We start from the raw sequence: 22,398 nt of genomic DNA, 5'->3' as shown, positions 1-22,398 counted from the left end.
GATCATACATACAAAATACCAAAATAATTAAACTAACTAAAAGTAAAAAATGCTCTTCTCCAAGTAAATTTGTAGCAAGAAATGTTCTTCCAATTTGAGTAAATTCGTAGTGCTAAAGCAAGCTTTCAAGGATAGAAATTTAACAATAAGAATTACTTTGCAAAAAATCATTATTAAGATTCTCATTAGTGTAATAATTATCTCTGTTAGTTAAATAGTTATTTTTGTATTTTTACATTTTCATATAAGAGGATGAGCTAGAGTTTGTTACAAATTGATTGCAACACTCTTTGTTTCCAACCTCCCAGACGTAGGACCTTTCTACTCACTTTGCTTTCTATAATGAATGAGAATGGTGTGGGCTTCTTCTTTTATGCTCTGCTTCTCTTTCATAATATGGTATCAAAGCCTAATTGACTAATTGACATAGAATGACTATAAGGAAGAGTGACCAAGGAATTTATTGGTAGTGTTGATGAAATGAAGGAAGATAAAGAGCAATAGACATGAAGAGTAGCACCTACGTCCAACACCCAAGTTGAGGAATCAAGGGAATTAGTAAAAGAGACTAAAGAAAGGGAACATATAACACTGAAACTAGAGACTGATGGTCCAAGCTGCTGCGATTCAGGAGTGATAAAAGAGTCACAATATAGTTGAGATCTCATAAGAGCAATGAGTTGTTGACACTGAGTTGATGTCAGTGAGGCAAGTAGCAAATCAATTGTAGCAAAGGCTTCAGTGGTGCTAGAATTGGCCTGATTTACTTGAGCTTTAGCTTAAGGATTCTTAGATTAATTTGAATTTATACCCAAGTGGATATCCATGAAGTTTGTAACACTTATCAACTATGTGACCCAAAATTCCACAATGAGAGCAAGTAGGTTGATCCTTCTTAGGCTTGGAATTCAAATTGGCAGTTGAAATTGCAATGGTGGAATTTGAATAATTTACAACTACTAAATAAATGGAGTATAGAGTCCATAACTAATGGAGCATTATCGTTCCTCTTGTACAACTAGTGCAAAAACTTTAGCAATCGGAGAAAAAAGCTCCATCATTAAGATTTGAGAATGGGTTTGAACAAAGGATTTATTGAGCCCATAAAAAATTGCATGACCATTCTTTGTTTTTGAAATTCCATCCTAGTTATCATAGTACCACGAGTACATCTTGGAAGGGGTTGAAAACAAGGATAAAAATATCGAAAATCACGGATATGTCGATACTTCGATTTTATGGATATATCAAATATATCGGAGATATATTGGTAGATATTTTGAAAAAAAAATATCGATAGGCGTAAAATTGATCAAAATTTATAAAAATATAATTAGAAGTATAATAGATATTTTAAAGTTGTTTTATTAAAGAATTTGATATATGTATAATATGATTTATCATATTTGATAATAATATCATGGATCGATAAAAATATAAATTTTATAAATATATATTTATCATTAAATTATATCAAACTTATTTACATATTTACTACATCTTATTAAATGCTGAAAAAATATTCAAAGAAAAATATATGAAAACAAAGAGAATGAATATATATTATTTATCAAACCATAACTTTAAATACTTTAAGTTAAAGAAATTGAAGAGAATTTGTATAAATGTGATGAAGAAGAGAGAAACTAGAAGAATAACCAAAGAAAATGACAAAAGAACGAGAAAGTGGAAGAAAGAATAAGAAAGGTAGAGTGAGGGAAAGTTAGAAAGGGAGAGAAAATGGAAAGGGTATTTTTGTCCAAAACGAGTTATTTTTGAGGTATGAAGAGTGAAGGTTAGATTTGTAATTTTATAATGATTTAATCTTTAATAAGTTATCGGGAAAAAGAAGTGGGTGGTTGGAATTGCAATTAAGGATTTCTGGATCCCTTCTAATCAAATATATCTTTTTAGATGCGAGAACCACCACCTTAGTTACGGAGTATTTTTCTAAAATGAGAAAGAAAAAGAGCAGGGAAAAAGGGCAACTACGCCCAAACAGAAAGGGCAAGGAGCAGTAGCACTGTGAGAGTGGTGTGAGGCATGATGAGGAACCCTCCTTCCATTCCATCCAAGTCGGGTCTCGCCCCGCCCGAAGAAGACCCTGATCCGGCTCGACCCAACGGCTCAGTCGGCGTAGGGGGTGCTGCCGGAATCCGAAAGAAGGGCACTGGGGTCCGAGCGTGGCTCCTCCTGGACACCACCGGCCAAGCCCAGGTGGTGGAAGCTGGCAAGCACGCGATCATGCGGCGGACTGGTCTGCCCGCCCGAGACCTTCGCATCCTCGACCCTCTTCTCTCGTACCCGTCGACGGTGCTGGGTCGAGAGCGAGCAATAGTGATAAATCTGGAGCACATAAAGGCCATAATCACATGCCAAGAGGTTCTCTTGCTCAATTCCAAAGATCCCTCTGTTACTCCCTTTGTTGAAGAGCTTCAGAGACGGCTCTTGCGTCTCCACCACGCCACTAAGTCACATGTACTCTCTCCACCTCAATGTATATATATTTGTTTGTGTGTCCTTTGATTCGGTTCTTTCTGAATTTTGGTAATGGGTTTTGATTTTTTTTTCTTTTTTGGGGTGTGATTGGGACTATAGATTTGGGTTGATTGGGGTTTGTTTCTGTTGTTTTTGCCAGTGATATAAAGTCAAGATTGAGAAGCTTGCTTTAAGATTATTTATTTATTTTTATTTGCTTTTATGGGATGTTTGTTATCTGACATGTCTGTATTGCACTCCTTCAACTTCAAGGTAAAGAATTTTCCTTTCTTGCATCAGTGTATTGCTTTGATTGTTCTCTACAAATTGATTTTACATTTTATCATCCTAGTGGGCTTGATCTTAGTTAGCTTTTCAGCTTTGTGGATGTTGAATTTGAAGATTGAAATGTTGTTATTAAAAAATAATTGACCTTTTGCTTATGGGTTTTTGTTGTTGTTGAATTGGGTGTAAAGGAGGGTGGAATGCATGCTACTAATACAGACTGGACAAATCTATATGATCTGGGAGAGCCACAATCAAGGGTGGTTAGCCCGCAAAATTTTTCTGGAGACTTTTCACAGTTTCAGGACCAAGACGAGGGAGCTAAAGCTGATGGGAGACCAGGTCTTGAGAATCAAGATGGATTGAAAGTTCTTCCATTTGAGTTTATTGCTTTGGAGGCGTGCCTTGAGGCTGCTTGCAGTTGCTTAGAAAATGAAGTATAGTACTTTACCTGTTTAGTCTGATATTATTTTCTTTCCTCTTTTATGCTGGTGTTTATTTATTTATTTATTATGTTCACTTTTCCCTCTAAATCCAAATCAGGCAAGGACATTAGAGCAAGAAGCTCATCCAGCTTTAGATAAGCTTACTTCAAAGATCAGTACGCTCAATTTGGAACGTGTCCGTCAAATTAAAAGTCGCTTGGTTGCAATAACTGGGCGTGTTCAAAAGGTTGGGTGGTTCTAAGCCTGTCAATTTTACTTACTTTAAATAGAATTGGGCGGCTTAAATTTATTACCAGCATGCTTTATATAACTTTAAGTTTAAGCATTTGAAATTGTCTTCTTGATTTATGCTATTATAGAATAGGGAAGCAATCTCCCTTAAAATCTTTACTGAACCATGACTGTCCATCATCTTGGCAAATAAACATATTACTGAGCTTAATTTAAACAATGAGGGTTTAGATCAAAGAGTACTACGATGGTGCTAATGGCAGTGGGTCCCCTGTGGGTAATGAAAACCTTAGAAAATGAAGGCCATTTCTTTGAATCCCACTGTAGTAATGCCAATAAAATAGAAAATGAGAAACCAAGAGTAATGAGAAAATGACTTGTAACTGTGAACACCCTAAGGATTATGAAATAGCAAAATAAGTAAAAAATGATCAGGATATGAGGAAAAAACTTTTGGTTTAACATTTCCGGAAAGACCATATATTTGGTCACTTACCGGGGTCAGAACAGGATCATGATTAAGCTCTTCCAAGGATTGTGGGGAATGTGGTGAGTGAGGCATTTCATTCATTGCTGTCCAAATGTTTAAACAGAGGAATTCTGCTGAGTGAGTATAGAATAAACTAGCTGAAGATAGAAGAGTGAATGTTGTGGAGCCTAAAACCTGGGAAGTTCTAAAGGTAAGTTGAAGATGGAAATGTAATGGATGTTCTGAAGCTTAGGAGAGGGGACAGTTTTGAAGTCGTTAGATTGTGCAGCAAGGTTAGCAGAAAGGAGAAGAAGTAAGGATGTATTCTGAATTTCAGAATTGGCCAGTGCCATGATGATTTTAGATGCAAGGAATTTGGTTCTGCAAGTTTGTCTTTTTTTCTTGTACTACTTACAATACAACAACCTTATAAAATTGAAACAAGAACGGTAGGTGCTATGCAAACACATGAGTGCCATGATGATTTTAGATGCAAGGAATTTGGTTCTGCAAGTTTGTCTTTTTTTCTTGTACTACTTACAATACAACAACCTTATAAAATTGAAACAAGAACGGTAGGTGCTATGCAAACACATGAGTGCCATGATGATTTTAGATGCAAGGAATTTGGTTCTGCAAGTTTGTCTTTTTTTCTTGTACTACTTACAATACAACAACCTTATAAAATTGAAACAAGAACGGTAGGTGCTATGCAAACACATGTTTTGATGTTAAGTTCACATTTTGAGATCACACATAACTGCATGAGTGCATAAACATTTAATATGTGATTCACACTTTGAGATGTGAACTTAAGTTTGCATTATAAAGGTTATTGATGCCAGCCCACTAGGGTAGTCCAATTAGTTAGGACAAATGCTGAGAGGGGTGGTCCTAGTAAGGGGCACATAGTCTCAGGTTCGAATCCTGCCATTATTGATACCTTTTGTTTAATGAAAACTGGGTGTGGCAAAATCCATAAAGAGACACCAATAATTTTTACTCATAAAGACTATGGTTGCCTTTTGTTTAATGGAAACTGGGTGTGATGAAATACACAATCTATATGCATACTAAACAACAAGAAATATCTTCAAAAGAAGCAAAGTGTGTGAAGTTTTGAAAAGTTGGGGAACATTGTATGAGGGCGGTCAAGGAGTTGAAAGAGTGAGAGCGAGTGATCATAGGATGGTGATAGGTGGTTATGTGGGGAGCGAAACAAGAAATTTTTTTTATATTTGGAGTCTGAAGATAGATAAGGTAACAAGTATGATGTGAAGATACACACACACACACACACCCCAAAAAATCAGGAAAAAGAAGATGCGGTTTTAGATGATCATTCGGGGGGTCTAATGTGGTAGCTTTGACTGTTTAAGTTTTAGACTCTAACAAGAGAATGTTCTTGCTTGCTTAATGTGGGTTAATTTCATTCACCCCCTCTAAGGTTTTGGCTAAATACACTTGACCCTTATTGGTTTGAAATATCATCAAATGCCTCCCTTATTTTGAGTGAGAGAGAAGGTGGGTGAAATAACAAATGAAAAAGGACAGAGCATGTATTTGATGAAATTTCAAATCTATGGGCCTAGGTGTATTTAGCCAAAACCTGATGGGAGGTGAATGAAATTAATCTTGCTTGATATTTGTATTAAAGATATTTTCTTAGCATTAGTCTATCCACCACATTGAAATAAAATAGATCCACTTTTCATAAGTGATGCTTGAACTGAGGTTTTTTATTTTTCTTTTCTTAACCTTTTGTGGCATTTGAAAGGAGCCAATTTCTTTTGATGTGTAGAATCATTTGTAGTATTCTAAGCAATGATGCAATATCAGGTATGCAAATTTATTTACTTATTTTTTATTTATCTTGTTATCTATACTCAATGATTATCTTCTAAAAGCAAGATTAACTCTCCTTTTAACATATTAACTTCCTCAAGTGTATGCTTAACTAATTTTCTTATTAAGGCTTTGATCAATTCTCATCTAAAGCGGTTATTCAGTTGCCTAAGCTTTTTTTGTTAATTTTAAAATTCTAAATTTTTTTTTGAAGTAGTTCTGGTGTTTCAATATTACATGGATTAGAGTGAAGCCATTACATTCCATTTTAATTAAATTAAAACGATTTCAAATAGGACCGCCGATGTGCTTTATAAATGAAATGCCATTTTACCAGCAAACAGCATATCATAAGATTTATGAGTGCATTTTTCGAAAATGTTGAAATATAACCAATAACTGTTGGAGCTGTAGATTAAGATGGATTAATACTTTATGTGGAATGAGCAATGCCTATAGGTTCAATATGCTGGCTTAGTTTGAAGCTGGCCCATGGGCACTCCCAGCAAGAGGAGACCCCTTTATAGGAAAAGATCATTAGATGCAGACACTGCCTTCTACTGGCATATTTGCTGGTGTCTAGCATGTCAAAATGCGAGAATGAAGCTTGTTCTTTGAGATAATATTTATGGATGAAGTTACCTTGGAAATATTCGCAAAATGAACCCCATGATAAAAACCTGTTGTAGACTACACTATTTTGTTAAAGAAACTAGGGTAAGGGAGAGGTCTAAGCTACAAATTATTGAGGCAGGGTCAAAATGTTTTGAATAAGGAGCAAAAACATATGGAGCAATGTAATATGGTGGATCTTGGAGTAGAAAATTGTAAGAACATTTAAAAAATGATGTATCTGAGAATTCAGATGTCATTGCTAGTAAGTTATTTTGGAATTATACCCTTGAGGTCTGGATTGGGGTGGGGATTTGGGAGGTTCCAAGTTCAAATTTTTGAAAGGGCAATAAGAAATTTTACTTATCAAAAACAAAAAAGGAAAGGATATATGAAGTGAGAAGGGTGCTTATTTGCCCTTTTAGCTTTGTGCAGGATAACTCCCCTAAACCAGACAGATTTAATATGGCATTTTGGTAGCACTATTAGGACTTCATGGAGAGGTAAGTGTTGGGATGTTTTGGGGAATTCTTTGAGGAAGGTTTTTTTTTTTTTTTTTTCTTAAAAAAGAAGTTTAAAAGCCACTTTCTTGGTCTTAATCCCTAAAAGTGGAGTGAATATTTAAAGGATTTTAGGCCTATTTGTTTGGTGGGAAGCTTGTTTAAGTAATTAGCAAAGGTGTTAGTGAATAGGCTTGAGAAAGTGATGAGTAGAGTGGTTTCCAATTTTCAGAACACCTTTTTAGAGAGGAGGCAAATTTTGGATGTTGTATTTATCACAAGTAAAGCCATTGATTCATGGTTGAAGAGTTCCTTTAATGGTGTTTTATGCAAACTCGACATTGAAAAGGTCTATGATCATGTAAATTTGGACTTCTTGCTTAGAGTTATGGGAAAAATGGGTTTTGGTCAGAAGTAGATTAGTTTGATCAAGTGGTATATCTTATCTTTATAGCTAGGTTCTTAGTGCTCATTAATGGTACTCCCATGGCTTCTTTCAATGTTTATAGGGGTTGAGGCTAGATGATCCTCTTTTTATTTGCTTACTTATTTTGGTGGTGGAGGCTCTTAGTTGTTTTTTAAAGAGAGCTAGGAAGGAGCGAAGGGAAAGGGGGGACGAGTTTGTTGATGTGTGGTCAATCTTAGGTTTTAAGGTGAGAGGTAGAGATAATGAGGGGGTGGAAGTAGGGGTGACAGTTCATGTTAGTGGATCGTGTTTGTGTCGTGTCAAAGCCTAGGTATTCTACTACATAGCTCAACCCAAACCCGACACAAATAATAATCGTGTCAAAAACATAAATCCAAATATTACCTAATTATTAAATAGGTAACAGGTCGTGTCACCCATTTAACCCATTTAATAATTAGGTCTTCCTATTTAATAATCATGTTGAGTTAGGTCTTGTATATGTTTATATGATTAATGTCCCAACCAAACATGTTTATGACTTAATTGAGCTATTTATTTAAAAATAAATTTAAAATGAATCAAATATGGGTTAAAAATATAATTAGGTTAATAGAGAGATTATTAAATGGGTTAATTCGGGTCAAATTCATGTTATGTAGGTTGACCCAAAAATGACCTATTTATTAAACGGGTATGCAGATCGACGCAAATTTGACTTAAACCCATTTATACTAAACCCAAATTGGGAAAAACGTATTGGGTTCGTATCACGTTGGTAAATCATATCAAACTTTGCCACCCCTAGGTGGAAGTCTCTCACTTGTTGTTTGCTGATTACTCTTATTTTTTATGAGGCGTACAAAGATTGAATGTTGTGTCTCAATTGTACTTTAATGTGGTTTGAGGCAACTTTTGGGCTGAGCTGAAAATCAATTTCAAAAATGAAGAAACCGATAGGTTAATTTTACCTAGTAGTATATTTCATTCATAAGAATAAGAGGAGAAAAACGCCCTCTATATATACAACTCTAGGAAACCCTACAAAATAAGGAAGGTAGAAAAAATAGGAAACTACCTAACAAATCATAACCAAGTAATCGATTACGATTTAATTACAAAATAAATAAATAAATAAATAAACTCTTAATTAGTTTCCTAAAATTGCTGATCCTATCTCCATTAGAGATTCAGATTCTTCAATACTCTCCCTTAAGTTGGTGCATGATGCATGGATGTCAATCATGCCCAGCTTGATGAGAAGGCCTTCAAAGTTAACTTGAGGAAGTCCCTTTGTGAGAATCTCTACTAATTGTCTATTAGATGCTATGTAGGGCATGCAAATTAATCCTTCTTCCAACTTCTCCTTGATAATAATGGCGATCAACTTCAATGTGCTTTCTTCGATCATGTTGAGTTAGATTGCCGACAATGCTAATTGTTGATTTGTTGTCGCAATATAACATGGGATTCTCACTTTGTAGTTTCAATTCATTCATCAACCTTTGCAACCATGTGAACTCACATATTCCTTGTACTAGAGATCTAAACTTTGCCTTGACACTACTTTTTTTTTTTTTTGATCAGAGCCTTGATACTACTTCTTGCAACAACAAATTGCTTCTTACTCCTTCGAGTTATGGGTTGCTGCACACAAATGCGCAATAGCCCGATGTTGATCTTCTATCACTAGTAGAACCTACTTAATCCATATCTGTGAAGGCTTCAATCTTCCTTAACTCATTTCTTCGAAAGAATGATCCCTTCTCGGATGTACCCTTCAGATATCTACGAATTCAATGGACAACTTCTAGATGTTCTTCATATGGTTTATGCATGAATTGGCTCATAATATTAATTATGTAGGCAGTGTCAAGTCTAGTGTGTGACAGATAGATTAAACATTTGACCAACCTTTGGTATCTTCCCTTATTAATAGGAACCTCTCCTTTCTCATACCCAATCTTATGATTTGCCTCGATTGAAGTATTTGTTGGTTTACTTCCAAGGAAGCCAATTTCTTTGAGCAAGTCAGGTGTATACTTCCTCTGGGACACCGAGATACCCTTCTTTGATCTTGCAACTACCATTCCTAAGAAGTACTTCATGGGGCTGAGATCTTTCATTTCAAATTCTTTTGCTAGGAAACATTTCATAAACTTCTGCTACGCCATCTCCTGTAATTAGAATGTCATCAACATAGATGATCAAGATGGAGATTTTACCATTCAATGACTTCTTTTAGAAGAGAGTATGATCGACTTGAGCTTGTGTGTAGCCATGACTCCTCGCTGCCTTAGAGAATTAGTCAAACCAAGCTCTGTGATTATTTTAGTCCATAAAGGGACTTTATTAGCCTACACACTTTGTTCAATCCATAAACCTATTCAAACTTTGGAGGAATATCCATGAACACTTCTTCCACCAAATCTCCATTGAGAAAGGCATTCTTAACATCAATTTGACATGGTTGCCACTCCAATTTTGTAACTAAGGAAAACAGACTCGGATTGTATTTAACTTTGTCACTGGAGCGAACGTCTCTTGATAATCAATTCTATAGGATTGGGTAAATCCTTTAGCAACAAGACGAGCCTTATATTGTTCAATGGATCCATCAAACTTCTACTTCATTGTGAATACCCATTTGCACCCCACTATCTTCTTTCATCTCGGCAAGTTTACAAACTCTTATGTTTCGCTCTTTTTTTTTTTTCAATCAGTAAATGAGATTTGTATTAAAAAGCTCCAAAAAGGACGCATTACACATGATGTATACAACAACAACCAAAAAGTGCCAAAAAAAAAAAAAGGAAGAGAGAACAAAAAACTACTTCTTCCCTCAAATTGACCCCAACCAATCAATGAAATCTACTATGGACATCAATCTCTCACCTATAAATAGTTTGGTCCAAGTTAACAAGTTACACAAAAACAAGTATTTTAGCATTTGGATTGAGAGTTCCACAATCTCAAAAGATCCTCTATATCTCCCTTTTCAAATAGTCCAGAAGAGGCATAAAAGTGTCGCCCTCCAAACTTTTGTCTGCTTTCTTCCAACAACGGAACCATGTCAACCGAGCAGAGTCTCTCTGACTATGGACTGCATCACCCAATGAACTTTGAAAAGAGAGAATAATAGCTCCCACAACACCCTTGCCTTGTCATAATGCAAAAGGATGTGGTCAATTGACTCCTCATGAGACAGACATAGGAAATGACGATTGGCCAAATACCACCCCCTCCTTTGAAGCTGGTCAAGAGTCAAAACTTTTCCCCAAGTCTCCTCCCATGCAAAAAAGCTCACCTTAGGAGAAACCTATGCATTCCACACAACACTAGAAGGGAATTGCACTACCCTTCATGTCTTTAGGCTAGCATAAAGTGATTTAATAGAGAAAGTCCCACTCTTCATTTCAATCTAACACACTTTATTCTCTTTACCTTCTTCTACCACTTTATCTTGAAGTCTTGCCAAAAAGCGTTTCACAATAACAATCTCCCAATTATTTAGAGGCCTCGGGAAGTTAGGATTCCAGCCACCCCTCTCATTAGAATGCTGCCACAACTCCACCACCCAAGCTTCTTTAAAGTTAGAAAGGGGAAATAAAGAGGGAAAAGAAACATTTAACGGCTCATCCTCCCACCATTTATCTTTCCAAAACTTTATCCTTTTCCTATTGCCCACTGAAAAGGACAATTTACAACTAACGAAATCCCACAACTTCCTTATACTCTTCCATAACCCAACACTATAGCCACCTCTCTCTTTCTTAGAGCACCAACCCCCTTCCAATTTCCTATATTTACCACAAATGATTTGTCTCCAAAAGGCCTCTTTTTCTAAAACAAAGCGCCAATTCCACTTACAAAGAAGGGCCTTGTTAAGCGAGTGAAGGCGTTTAACACTTAGGTCCCCCCTCCTTCTGTCAAAGCAAATAGTATCCCACTTCACCAGATGAGGCTTACTATCTAAGGTCCCGCCTCCCCAAAGGAAGTCCCTATGAATTTTTTCCAACCTTAAATGCACAATCCTTGACATTTGGAAAAGACAAAAAGTAGATTGGCAAACTAGATAACGTACTTCTAATCAATGTTAGTCTTCCCCCTTTGGAAATATATTGTCTTTTCCACAATGCCAATCTTTTGTGGAATCTTTCTTCCACCCCATCCCAAGCCATCAATGAATTATAAGGGGCGCTTAGTGGGAGCCCCAAATAAGTGGTCAGGAGCATTCCCACTTTACAACCTAATACAAGGGCCAACTCTTCTAGGTTCTCCGCTCTTCCCACCGGAATGAGCTCACTCTTGATTTAATTAATTTTCAAACCCAAAATGGCTTTAAACCACATAAGCAACCAACTTAAGTAGGTCAATTGGGTATGGGAGGTTTGGGCAAGATACACTACAACACACTGCTAAAATGGCCTTCCCACCCCTCAGACACCAGGAAGCGATCTAACCTCCAACGGGCCTGATTATTCAAACCCCCACTCCAAGTAAAAGACCCCCTAAGGAAAGGAAGATCCCTTAATTGGAGGTCATCAATGATCTCTGTAAATCTTCTTATTGCTGAAGGCAGTCTCCAAGCACTAGAACGTTCACTTGGAAATCTCACAACATTGAAGTTTCCTCCAGTACACCACGGGTCACCCTACAGGCCCTTAATTGCCCCCAATTCATCCCAAAAGTCCTCTCTAGCACTCCTAAGGGTAGGGTCATACACCCTCGTAAAAATCTAGATGAAACCATCATCACAACTCTTAAAACAACAAAAGATTGAGTACAACCCCAATTCCATGTCCACTAGCTCTAGCACTTTGTTATCCCAAAAGACTAGAATCCCTCCTGCTACCCCCCTAGCATTCACTGCCCCCCACTCTAGGAATCTTCCTGTTCCTAGACTACAAACCACCCCCATGGATATCTCTTGGATTTTGGTTTCCTGAAGGCAAATGAAAGACTTTAAAACCATCCTTTTATCACTATCATTGGCCCCTCTTACGTTTTAAAATAGAATTCTTAACTTCATGAGACAACTTTAGATAACGCCCAACATTCTCTACCCGTACCACCTTCTGTATCTAGCCCCTTGTAGTTCACCAACCACTCTAATTTCTTAAGCTCTCTTTCATAACGAGAACTAGCCAATTTATTTTTTCTCTTGCTGTGTTTCTAACCCCCTTGATTCTTTCGAGCCTTGATTCTATCAAGGAGTGCCAAAATCTCCTCCTCAAAGCCCTTAGTTGGCATACCCAAGAATTTACTAAAGGTAGCCAACCTATTGAAAAACCTTGTCTCTTCTGTTGTGTCAACATCTTCACCTAAGGCACAATCCCTTCCCTCATCAAAGCTCGTCCTGACCTCTCCAGCCATGACTTCCTTTCCTTTGAGTATCAGAACCTCCAGTAGACTCCCATCAACTAAAATCATCTTCAACGGGCCTAACTCCACAAGCAGACCCTTCCTATTTACCTCCACCAATTGATGATTGGATGACGAGGCCATCTCCAAGCACCCTGCATTGCATCCACTTGGTAAAGAAGGAGAAGGAGAAGAAGAAGAGAAAGCCCCAAAACCCAAAGAGGGAGTTGAAAGGTATCTGACTTGGATAACTCACCCCTTCCTCCAAAAGGGCTTCGTCGGTCGGCAATCGGAGAGAAATTGGCGACGAAAAGACCTGCCTTGGGGGAGAAACCACCCTACCACCATCGACGTTAGCTCCAAAGCCATTCTTTGCATCTTTGAAATGCGAGACAACCCTTTTCCCCTTTTTAGAGCCTTCTCGATCCAAAGAGGAAAGACCTAGACGACGAGGTGACCTAGATCGCTTGGCCCATTCACTAAAAGAATTGGGCTTCGATTGGACTAGGCCTCCATGAACTCAGGCTCTTTAACATCTTTCAACTTGTTAAGGCTTGACTCCACACCAAAGCAAGGACTTTCCACACAGGGGTAATCCACCCCCTACGTAGTCACACAGTCCCCACCATCTCCCAAAACCCCTCCCTTGTCAACATCTCGTCCTGCCATCCCTGGCATTGCAGCCAACACCATACCTACTAACCTGCCCCTACCACCAGGTGGCGACACGTCCATAACCTCCTTTTGCAGATTCAAACTTTGTCTCCTCATGCCCTCAACAATACGTGACTGGCCTTCACCCTCATCCCTTTCCTTCCATCCATTGGTTTCGCCTTTCGGTTCCACATAAGAAAGGCATGGTGGGACTTCCCACCATAGCTGTACTGCATAAACTACCAAGCCTTCAACTATCTGCAAAGTCCCTGGTGTTGCACTCCCAATTGAACGCAACAAAACTCTAGCCCACTACATTTGCCGACCACTAGCAGTATCCTCATCCACTGTTACAAAGCCTCCTTAGGAATCATCTATCTTTTTGAATGTCTCTCTACACCAGAGGTGCAAAGGAAGCCCCGCCTTTCTGACCCACTCCTCCTTTGCATGAACCTCTTTCTGGTAGCAACCTACCTCAGGGCTCCACCAATCCAAGCTTAACACCCTATCCTTAAATCTCCGAACACCCCTTAAAAACACTCTCTTAGCATCAGAAACAACCTCAAAGTCAAACAGCAAAAGAGCTTCCCCAAATTGAGAAATCTTTACACCCCCCTTTAGGGGTTAGTTAAAGTCCACCCAAGTATGGAAAGAGCTTAAATTTGGGACAAGGGTGGAGCCCTCGCTCCACCTTCCGATTAAACATCTCCTCAGATGTGCCTTTGTCTTTTGAACCTCCACAGACCCCGCCTGAATCCAAATAGCTTCACCCAATCTACCATGAGCCTTCCTAACTGCATCGGTGAACGAGCCTTTCGTCCCATCCTTTGAGCTACTCCCATCTTCCATAGTCCTAGAGTTGAAAGAGAGAGGAGTAGCCCCAACAATAGAGAGGGCATCAGCCCCAAGGTGGCGAAGCTTTTCCTCCAAAACCGACCACTCCTAGGTAGACCCCTTCCTTCAAGAAAATACAGAGAAAATCTCTTAGCCTCCATTGATTTTACCATGCAATGAATGAATCTGCCAGCCTTGTTTGAACGGCGCTCCAATCTAAACTCTCTACCATTTTCCACCCAAGCTTTGCTACACCACTTTCCAGCTTCATCCCTGCAATAAGCTTCCACTCCATCCAACAAATTACGCAAACCGGACTCCCCAAATCTGATCCAGGAAGAAATGCCTCTACTTCTCTCCACAGTTCTCCCTGACAGCTTAGCACAACTTCCCTCTAAGAAGGAACACTTAGAGCCTTTTGAATTAACTTTGGAATATCTACAATGGAAAGGTTAGTGACTAAGGCACAATCGGGGGGTGAGAGATTGTTGCAGCACATGTATTTCGAGATATGATGAGGTGTATAAGTTCATTTTTCTTTTCGATTTTTTGAGATTGGATTGGACTACCTGAATCTTGTGAGGGAATTAGACTTGAAATAGGATGTTGTTCAAGAAAGACAGTCGGTTCTGATGGTTGATCATGCTCTGAGAGTGTGAATTTCTTCATTCCCTTGTTTCTTTTCCCTCAAGTAGACATGCAGTTTTAGGCTCTTAGTTTGCATTTCTTCCCCTTCATTGAAAACTCATTAGAGCAACTAAGTTTAGACACAATAGGTTCAACTGGACTTGGAAGAGTGACATTTTGAGGGCTTGACTAAGGTGTTGAACTTGAAGGGACAAAACTTGGTGCCGATATGGGCAATGATGTAGGCAATGAGGATGACAATGAGATAGTTTCCCATAAATCACTCTCCCCTTGGAGTGAATTTTTGGTGAAATAAGGCTGATTTTCAAAGAAAGTGACATCCTTGGTGACAAACACTTCTCTAGGCTTAGGATCAAAACATTTATACCCTTTTTTTTGTCGAAGAATAGCCAAGAAAAAAGCACTTGATGCCTCTAGGATCAAGCTTACCTTGATTGTGAGTATGGACATGGACAAAGGGAGAACATCTAAAGGTTCGAAGTGATAGGTTAGTTATCAATCATTTTTTGTGGATAAAAGGCTCGGAAGGTATCCAAGGGTATCTTGTATCCTAACACACTCGGGTAGGCATGCTACTGATGAGAAACGAGGCTATAAGAATAACATCACCCCATAAATATTTTGGAACATTGGTAGTGAACATTAGAGATCCAACAACTTCTAGCAAGTTTTTGTTTTTTCTTTGGGTTACCTCATTTTGTCATGGTGAATCAATGTAACTAGTTTGGTGAACAATACCCTTAGCTTTAAGGAACTTCCTAAGAATATCTTGAAGTACTATTTTCCATTGTCAGTTTGGAATATTTGAATTTAAATGTGGAATTGAGTTTTGACCATTGACAAGAAGTTTTTAAAAGTTTGCTCAACATTGGATTTGTTCTTAAGAAGGTACATGTAACATTATCTAGTGTGATCATCAATAAAAGTAATGAACCATCTAGTACTTGAAAGATTTTGAACTCTAAAGGGACCTCATATATCACTATGAATAATCGAAAAAGGCTTTGATGCTTTGTATGATTGTAATGGATATGAAACACGATGATACTGCTTTTTGTAGCCAGAGTAGTGTTGAGTGTAGAAGTCTCGGATTTTTTTGGGCTCAGTGAAATTTTCTTGCCCATCATCATGTTTGTGTGACTTTCTTCTCTTCAAACTTCTGAGAAGACTTCATGGGTTGATGGTAGAATTTCACGACCAAGAATTCTGCTCCAAACCTCATTTAATTCATTATTCAGCTCCACTAAGAATGCAAAGACTGGATCTTTCCCAACCATCTTTATGAACATTTCATTGTCTTGTGCACGATGCCATTCATAGTCATGGAACAAACCTAGTTCTTGCCAAAGAGTTTTGAGTGTATTATTGTATGGAATTACACTCGTATTACCTTGCTTGGTATTTCTGATCTGTGTGGCTATTTCATAGACCGAAGCTGAGTTACTAAGGTTGGAGTAGGTTTTGTTGGCAGCCTCCCAAATCTCTCTAGTAGTGGGCACAAACATGTATGTCTTGATAATCTTGGGATCCATGAAGTTGATCAGACACGACATAATCATGGCATTCTCTGCTTCCCATGTCTTGATGAGAATTGCTTCTTCCTGTTGTCTCGATGTTGCTCCAATCAAGTACATGATTTTTCCACGCCCACAAATGAAGAGTTTAACAGATTGAGACCATTGAAGATAATTTTCCTCATTGAGTTTGTGAGAGGTAATTAGCTGAGAAGAGTGATCTGACCTTTGATCATGATATTTTGATGAGAGACAGATTTATTTCCTTCTGTCTCCTTCAAATTGTTGCCGCTGTTGGAAGCCATTATTCCCAGTGATCAAAGGTCTGCTATGATACCATGAAGAAACCTGTAGGTTAATTTTACCTAGCTGTATGTTTCATTCATAAGAAATAGAAGAGAAAAATGTTCTCTATGTATACAACTCTAAGAAACCTTACAAAATAAGGACAGTAGAAAAAAATAGGAAACTACCTAACAAATCATAACCAAGTATTTGATTACTATTTAGTTACAAATAAAATAAACTCCTAACCAATTTTCTAAAATTATTGATCCTATCTCCATTAGAGATTCGTGATTTAATTCCAATTTTAGGAGAGAGAGAAGGGAGGAGGGAGAAGAAGGTGGGGGGGAGCGCGTTGGTTTGTAGTGAGGGTTAATACTATTGTGGAGGAGTTGGTAGTATTAGGGTGTAGAGTGGGCAAGCTCCCTGCTGCATATTGGGTCTCCTTTTGGGAGCTTCCTACAAATTGGAGGTGATTTGAAATGAGTGGAAGAGAGGTTTCAAAGAAGCTTGCAATGTGGAAGCAACAATACCTTTCAAAAGGGAGAAGGTTTACTCTAATCAAAGTTATCTTATCTAGCCTCCTAATTTATTTCATAGTCTCCCAATTCATTTATAGCCTTTCAATTTATTTGATATCCTTATTTGTTGTCCTAGGAAGGTAAGTAAAAATTCAAAGGGATTTACTACGAGAAGGGGTGCACTTGAGAAAAAGCCTTGGTTAAGTGGTCAACGCTTTGTCTAGAAAAAAAGAGAGGGGGTTTGAGTATTTGTGATCTAAGTGTTCTCTACAAGGATCTTCTTGGCAAGTTGAATCGGAGGATTGCATCAGAAAGGTTATTATTAGGAAATTTGAGGAACAAGAGAGGGGAGGGGGATGGTGTTCTTTGAAGGTAAGGGAGGGGTTTGTGATAGGGTAATGGAAGGCAATTAAGAGAGAGTAAAAAGTTTTCAATGAAAAATCTATTTTAATGTGGAAAATTAGAGTAATTTATTTATTTATTTTATATGCGGGCAACAAAAGGAGAGTAAAATTTTGGAGGGATATATGAAGTTGTGATTCATCTTTGAGTACTTCTTTCCCTTGTTGTATGTTGTAGTTATCTCAAAGATGCTTGGGTAGCAGATGTGTGGGAGCATGCTGGTGAGGGGGCATTAGACTCCTTGTTTCTCAAGACAACTCCATGATTCGGAGTTGGATGGTGTTGAAGCATTTCCAATTGAGATTGCAAGGTAGGTTAATAAAGAGGGGTGATGATAGGGTGGTACGACAACTTCCTAGTTTAATCTTATTACTCTTGGATGGTGCAAGGGAAATCAAAACCTTTTTCTATAGATGTTCTCTAAAATCAATGGGCTTGACAAAAATGAGTTGCTTTTTTTAGTGTTTATTTTGTTTTGTTTTCTTTCTTGTTTTTGTTTTTTTTTTCTTGCCCTGGAAGCAAGAACTTTAACCATTGATCAGTTAAAAAGGAGGGAATGAACTTTGGTGAATAGATATTTTTGTGTAAAGGTGAAGATCATTTTGTTGAGCACATCCTCCTTCATTATGCCAAAGCAAGAATCCTATGGCAGCTAGTCTTGTCCTTGTTTGGGATTATGAGTTTGCAATTCTTCAGTAAGAATGAACCTTCTAAACTGGCATGGATCCTTCATTAGGAAAGTGGAAGAAAGCATGGAAAGTTGATCCTTTTTGTGTGTGTGTGTGTTTTGGAGTGGGTTAGAGGGGGTTTTGAGGAGGTGTCTATGTCTATGGTAGACTTTTTTTTATCAGTTTGGTTGCAAGTAAGGGGAGGGAGTGGTTTTTTGTTTCCCTCTTCTTGTTCTTTGCCTTTTGGCATCCTTGTATCCATCTTGTGTACCTTGGTATGCCCTTTTGCAAGATGGTCTTAATATATTTCTTTGCTTGCCTATAAAAAGGGTGCTTATGGGGTGAATAGGCATAGCTGAAAGATGTTAGGAAGGATGCATGGCCACAAGGAAAGACATAAAAATGGACACTTGCGATATGATTTTGTTTTTGACTGCTTCAACTGAGGGTAGAAAGTGCTTTCGTTTGCAAACTAATTATTTTCTTTCTCCTTTTCATCTGATTTTAGTTGTCCTCATCCATTTTTTTTACTCAATATGCTGGTATGACATGAATTCCATTGTAATTGCAGATTTCTGATTTATGACATTGTCCAACTAAATCATCCTTCTGAATTCCGTTTCTAGTTTTATGTCTTAATTTGTTGAAACATGATTCTCACTAGGTTAGGGATGAATTAGAACATCTGCTAGATGATGATGAAGATATGGCTGAGATGTATCTGACTGACAAGATGATCCAACAACACCTTGAAAATTCTTCTGTTTCCTCTATTCATGAGAGAGATGGCATGGATGATGGAGTTCTTCATGCAGACATGGATGATGGGTACTTGACATCCTTATTATTTGATTGCAGATCTCCCTCTTTTCCTTTGTGTACATCACTCTCTGGTGTGCTTAATGATTCCCATTGCAATATCAGGATTCCTGATGAAATCTCATTGGAAGCCAATGGTGTTTCTGCTACTTATGAAGGTGATCTTCAAAACATTGATAACCCTCAGGAACATTTGTTTGGCACACCTCATGCCCTTGGAAGAGACAGCCATGGGACCCATACTAGTACCACACACAGTGCTATAAGCAAGCACCTTGATGTGGAGGAGCTTGAAATGCTCTTGGAGGCATATTTTGTGCAAATTGATGGTACACTGAACAAACTATCCACGGTATGCAACTCCAACATTGGTTCTGAATTCTTCCATTTCTAGGTCTGTCGTATCAATTTAATCTTGACATGGTGTTAGTTTAAATATTCTCTGTGACTGTATGGGAAGTAATCAAGGAGAATTTCCTGGTCAAATATTGCATTATTGAATTGATCCTACTCTGAACAATTTAATGAGACAATGATCGCTTCATCTTCCTCACAAAGGAATGCTAAGGCTGCCCTTATCACTTCTAATACCATAATCAGTATTAATGGCTTTGCGAGCTAATGTATCGTATTTGCTTCTTTTGTGAGAGTTCATGATATCCTGTTTTGGTCTTTTCACTTGAATAGGTAGATGGACATCTTATTTGCATCATGGTGTGTGTGTCTGTGTGCAAATAACAGGCAAAGCATTTATTACTGATAAATTGCAAATAATAGGTCATGATGTCCTTTTTGGATTGGCAAGTTAAGATATTTCTAAAAACAAATACTAGGATATGGTTTCTGTAGCTCTAGATTTTGACTTCAGACATCTACCATTACAGCAATGATCCAAGCAAAACAGACCCTTCTGCTTTGTAAACATTGGTTTTTAATGCATTCATACCAAATAGCAGGAAACATTTAATTTATCTGGTAATTGATTTAAACCAGAGAATAACTCAAATTTCTGAAACTGTTATCATGTACTTGATGGATGTTATTAATATACTTGCTGTGCTGGTGGTTTTTACTCACAAGCTGAGGGAGTACGTGGATGACACGGAGGACTACATCAACATAATGCTGGATGACAAGCAGAACCATCTCTTGCAAATGGGTGTCATGTTGACAACAGCAACTCTAGTTGTTAGTGCATTTGTGGTGGTGGCTGGCATCTTTGGCATGAATATCCATATCGAGCTGTTTGATGATAAAAAATCAGGAGTGCAAGAGTTCCTGTGGACTGTTGGTGGTGGTGCCACCGGGAGCATCTTCCTCTATGTCATTGCTATTGCTTGGTGTAGGCACAAGCGCTTGCTGGAGTAATTAGATCCTGGCTGCACTTGTTGACACGGCCTATTGCTCTTGTAAGTGGTGTTGTGTGCTCAGTTTGAACATGGTTCATATGTCGTAGACGCCAAGACCAGTTTCTATACATCTTTTAACTTAAAACAGTTCTTGTTTATGTGTGTAAATTTGTCATTGTTCGATAATCCATTGGTTCCTTGTTTGGAAAGGAATTGGAAAAGTCTCTTGTATGAAATACTTAATCTCATCTCCTTCGTGAAAATTTTAAGGTAGAAGGTCATGTCTCACTCTCCACGTGGGAGGGACCACTCCCAACAATTTATGTTTTTGTATTTAACAATGGTCTCCTCTTCTGTTGTTGGAACCCTTCACTGGAGATAGGAAGAATCTTCTATCACCGATATCACATTCAAGAAATTAGTCACAAATGGGCTCCTCTTGCTTGGCTTCAGAAATCAGTGTCCTTTCTTATCTCTCATATCTATATTAAACTCTTGAAATAGCAAAATCTATGTTATAACTCTTGCCTTCGCATTTTCCTTATTGAGTTGAGTGGTCAGTGCAAACCATTATAGAAGTAGCCACCAATATGCTCTAAATTTATCCAAAGCCAGTGCTAACTATTCTTTTTACCCGTTAGTATAGTTCCTCTAAGAATCATTCGTCATCTTGTTATAGCATAATTTACTACACACCCTCTTCTCTTTAATCAAGTACAACCCCAAAAACTATTGCTTGAATCACATAAGCTCAAAGGGTAGACCCCTTGGTGGCCTCACTATAGGTGTGAAAGTAAGTAGATCAAATGTCAATTGGAAATCAGCATTCCAATCGCACTCGTCCTCTTTTGAGTAGTAAGACAAGGTTGGGCTATTTTCAAGAAATCTTTAATTAAATGTATGTAAAAATCAGCGTAGCCTAGGAATTGCCTCAGTTTTTTTTTATTGATGGGCGATTAGGTAGCTTCAAAATCAGCTCTACCTTGGCTTGATCAACCTCGATTACCTTGTCATATATAATAGACTCAAGGACAATACCTTTGCTAACCATCAAGTGACATTTTTCCCTGTTTAAAACTAGGCCTTTTGCAATACACCTTTGTAGTACTTTATATAAATTCTCCAAGCATGATTCAAAGAGTCTCCCCATAGATGGTAATGCCATCCATGAATACCTCCATTATCTTCTCCACAAGGTCAAAAAATATGTTGATCATACACCTTTTGAAAAGTTGTTGATGCATTACACAACCCAAAAGGCATTCTCCTATAAGCATGAATAACGAATAGACATGTAAACATTGTCTTCTCTTGATCCTTAGGTGTTATAGCAATATAATATCCATCAATGAACTAGTAGAATGGATAAACAACCCTATGGTAGTCAATGCATACCTTTCGACCAATAGTCAACCTTGTTGGTATGCATTCCTTCTTATCATTGGTTACATGGTTAACTGACTCTTCTTTATTTGGAACTACTTTGGTTGGGCTAACTTAATTAGTATAAAAAAATTAGTTATGTGATTCGAACATCAAGAAATTTCAACACCTTAACTCTCACCATCTTCTACATACGTGGATTAAGTCTCCTACGTGGTTGCCTTACTAGTTTAGCTCCCTCCTCAAATGAAATATGATGTGTGGGGACTAGGGGAAGCAAATACAAATCTCCCTCCTTGATTGTTAATATTAAAGTGAAAGTTGACATAACAAAATAAACTACACAATATCATCAGAAGTGAAACAATATTGAGAATTATTATAGATGTGGTAAGAAAAAGTATTAGTCTCATATTTGTCTTCCGCTCAAATATTTAGTCAATTTTTATCAAGTTATGTTAAAAGTAAAAAGGGAAGAGATGAAAATGAATTTCACTAATAGTAATAGATTAGATTTGTTTTACTTTTATATATATTGATTTCTTTGAATGCCCTAATAATAATAATAATAAAAAATTGGTCTTCTAGTGAATGATGCCCTAATAATGACAATACATTGTATATTGTCATTATATTTATTATTTTAATTTTTTAATTTTTTTTCTCAAATATTATTCATATATAA

At 37.7% G+C, this 22,398-nt stretch overlaps 1 protein-coding gene across 1 annotated transcript; it reads left to right on the top strand.

Moving 5' to 3' along the window:
* Positions 1-1,877: 1,877 nt before the first annotated feature.
* LOC100258345 (magnesium transporter MRS2-3) lies at positions 1,878-20,611 on the top strand. The gene is made up of 6 exons (XM_002268297.5): positions 1,878-2,478; positions 2,955-3,200; positions 3,307-3,435; positions 18,827-18,990; positions 19,087-19,333; positions 20,062-20,611. Exons 1-6 carry the CDS (start codon positions 2,044-2,046, stop codon positions 20,347-20,349), a joined length of 1,509 nt encoding a protein of 502 aa, XP_002268333.1. The 5' UTR covers positions 1,878-2,043; the 3' UTR covers positions 20,350-20,611.
* Positions 20,612-22,398: the final 1,787 nt, after the last annotated feature.

Source organism: Vitis vinifera, chromosome 3 (genome assembly GCF_030704535.1).
Source record: "Vitis vinifera cultivar Pinot Noir 40024 chromosome 3, ASM3070453v1".
Classification (NCBI taxonomy): Eukaryota; Viridiplantae; Streptophyta; class Magnoliopsida; order Vitales; family Vitaceae; genus Vitis; species Vitis vinifera.
This window is presented reverse-complemented; position numbering and strand designations above follow the sequence as displayed.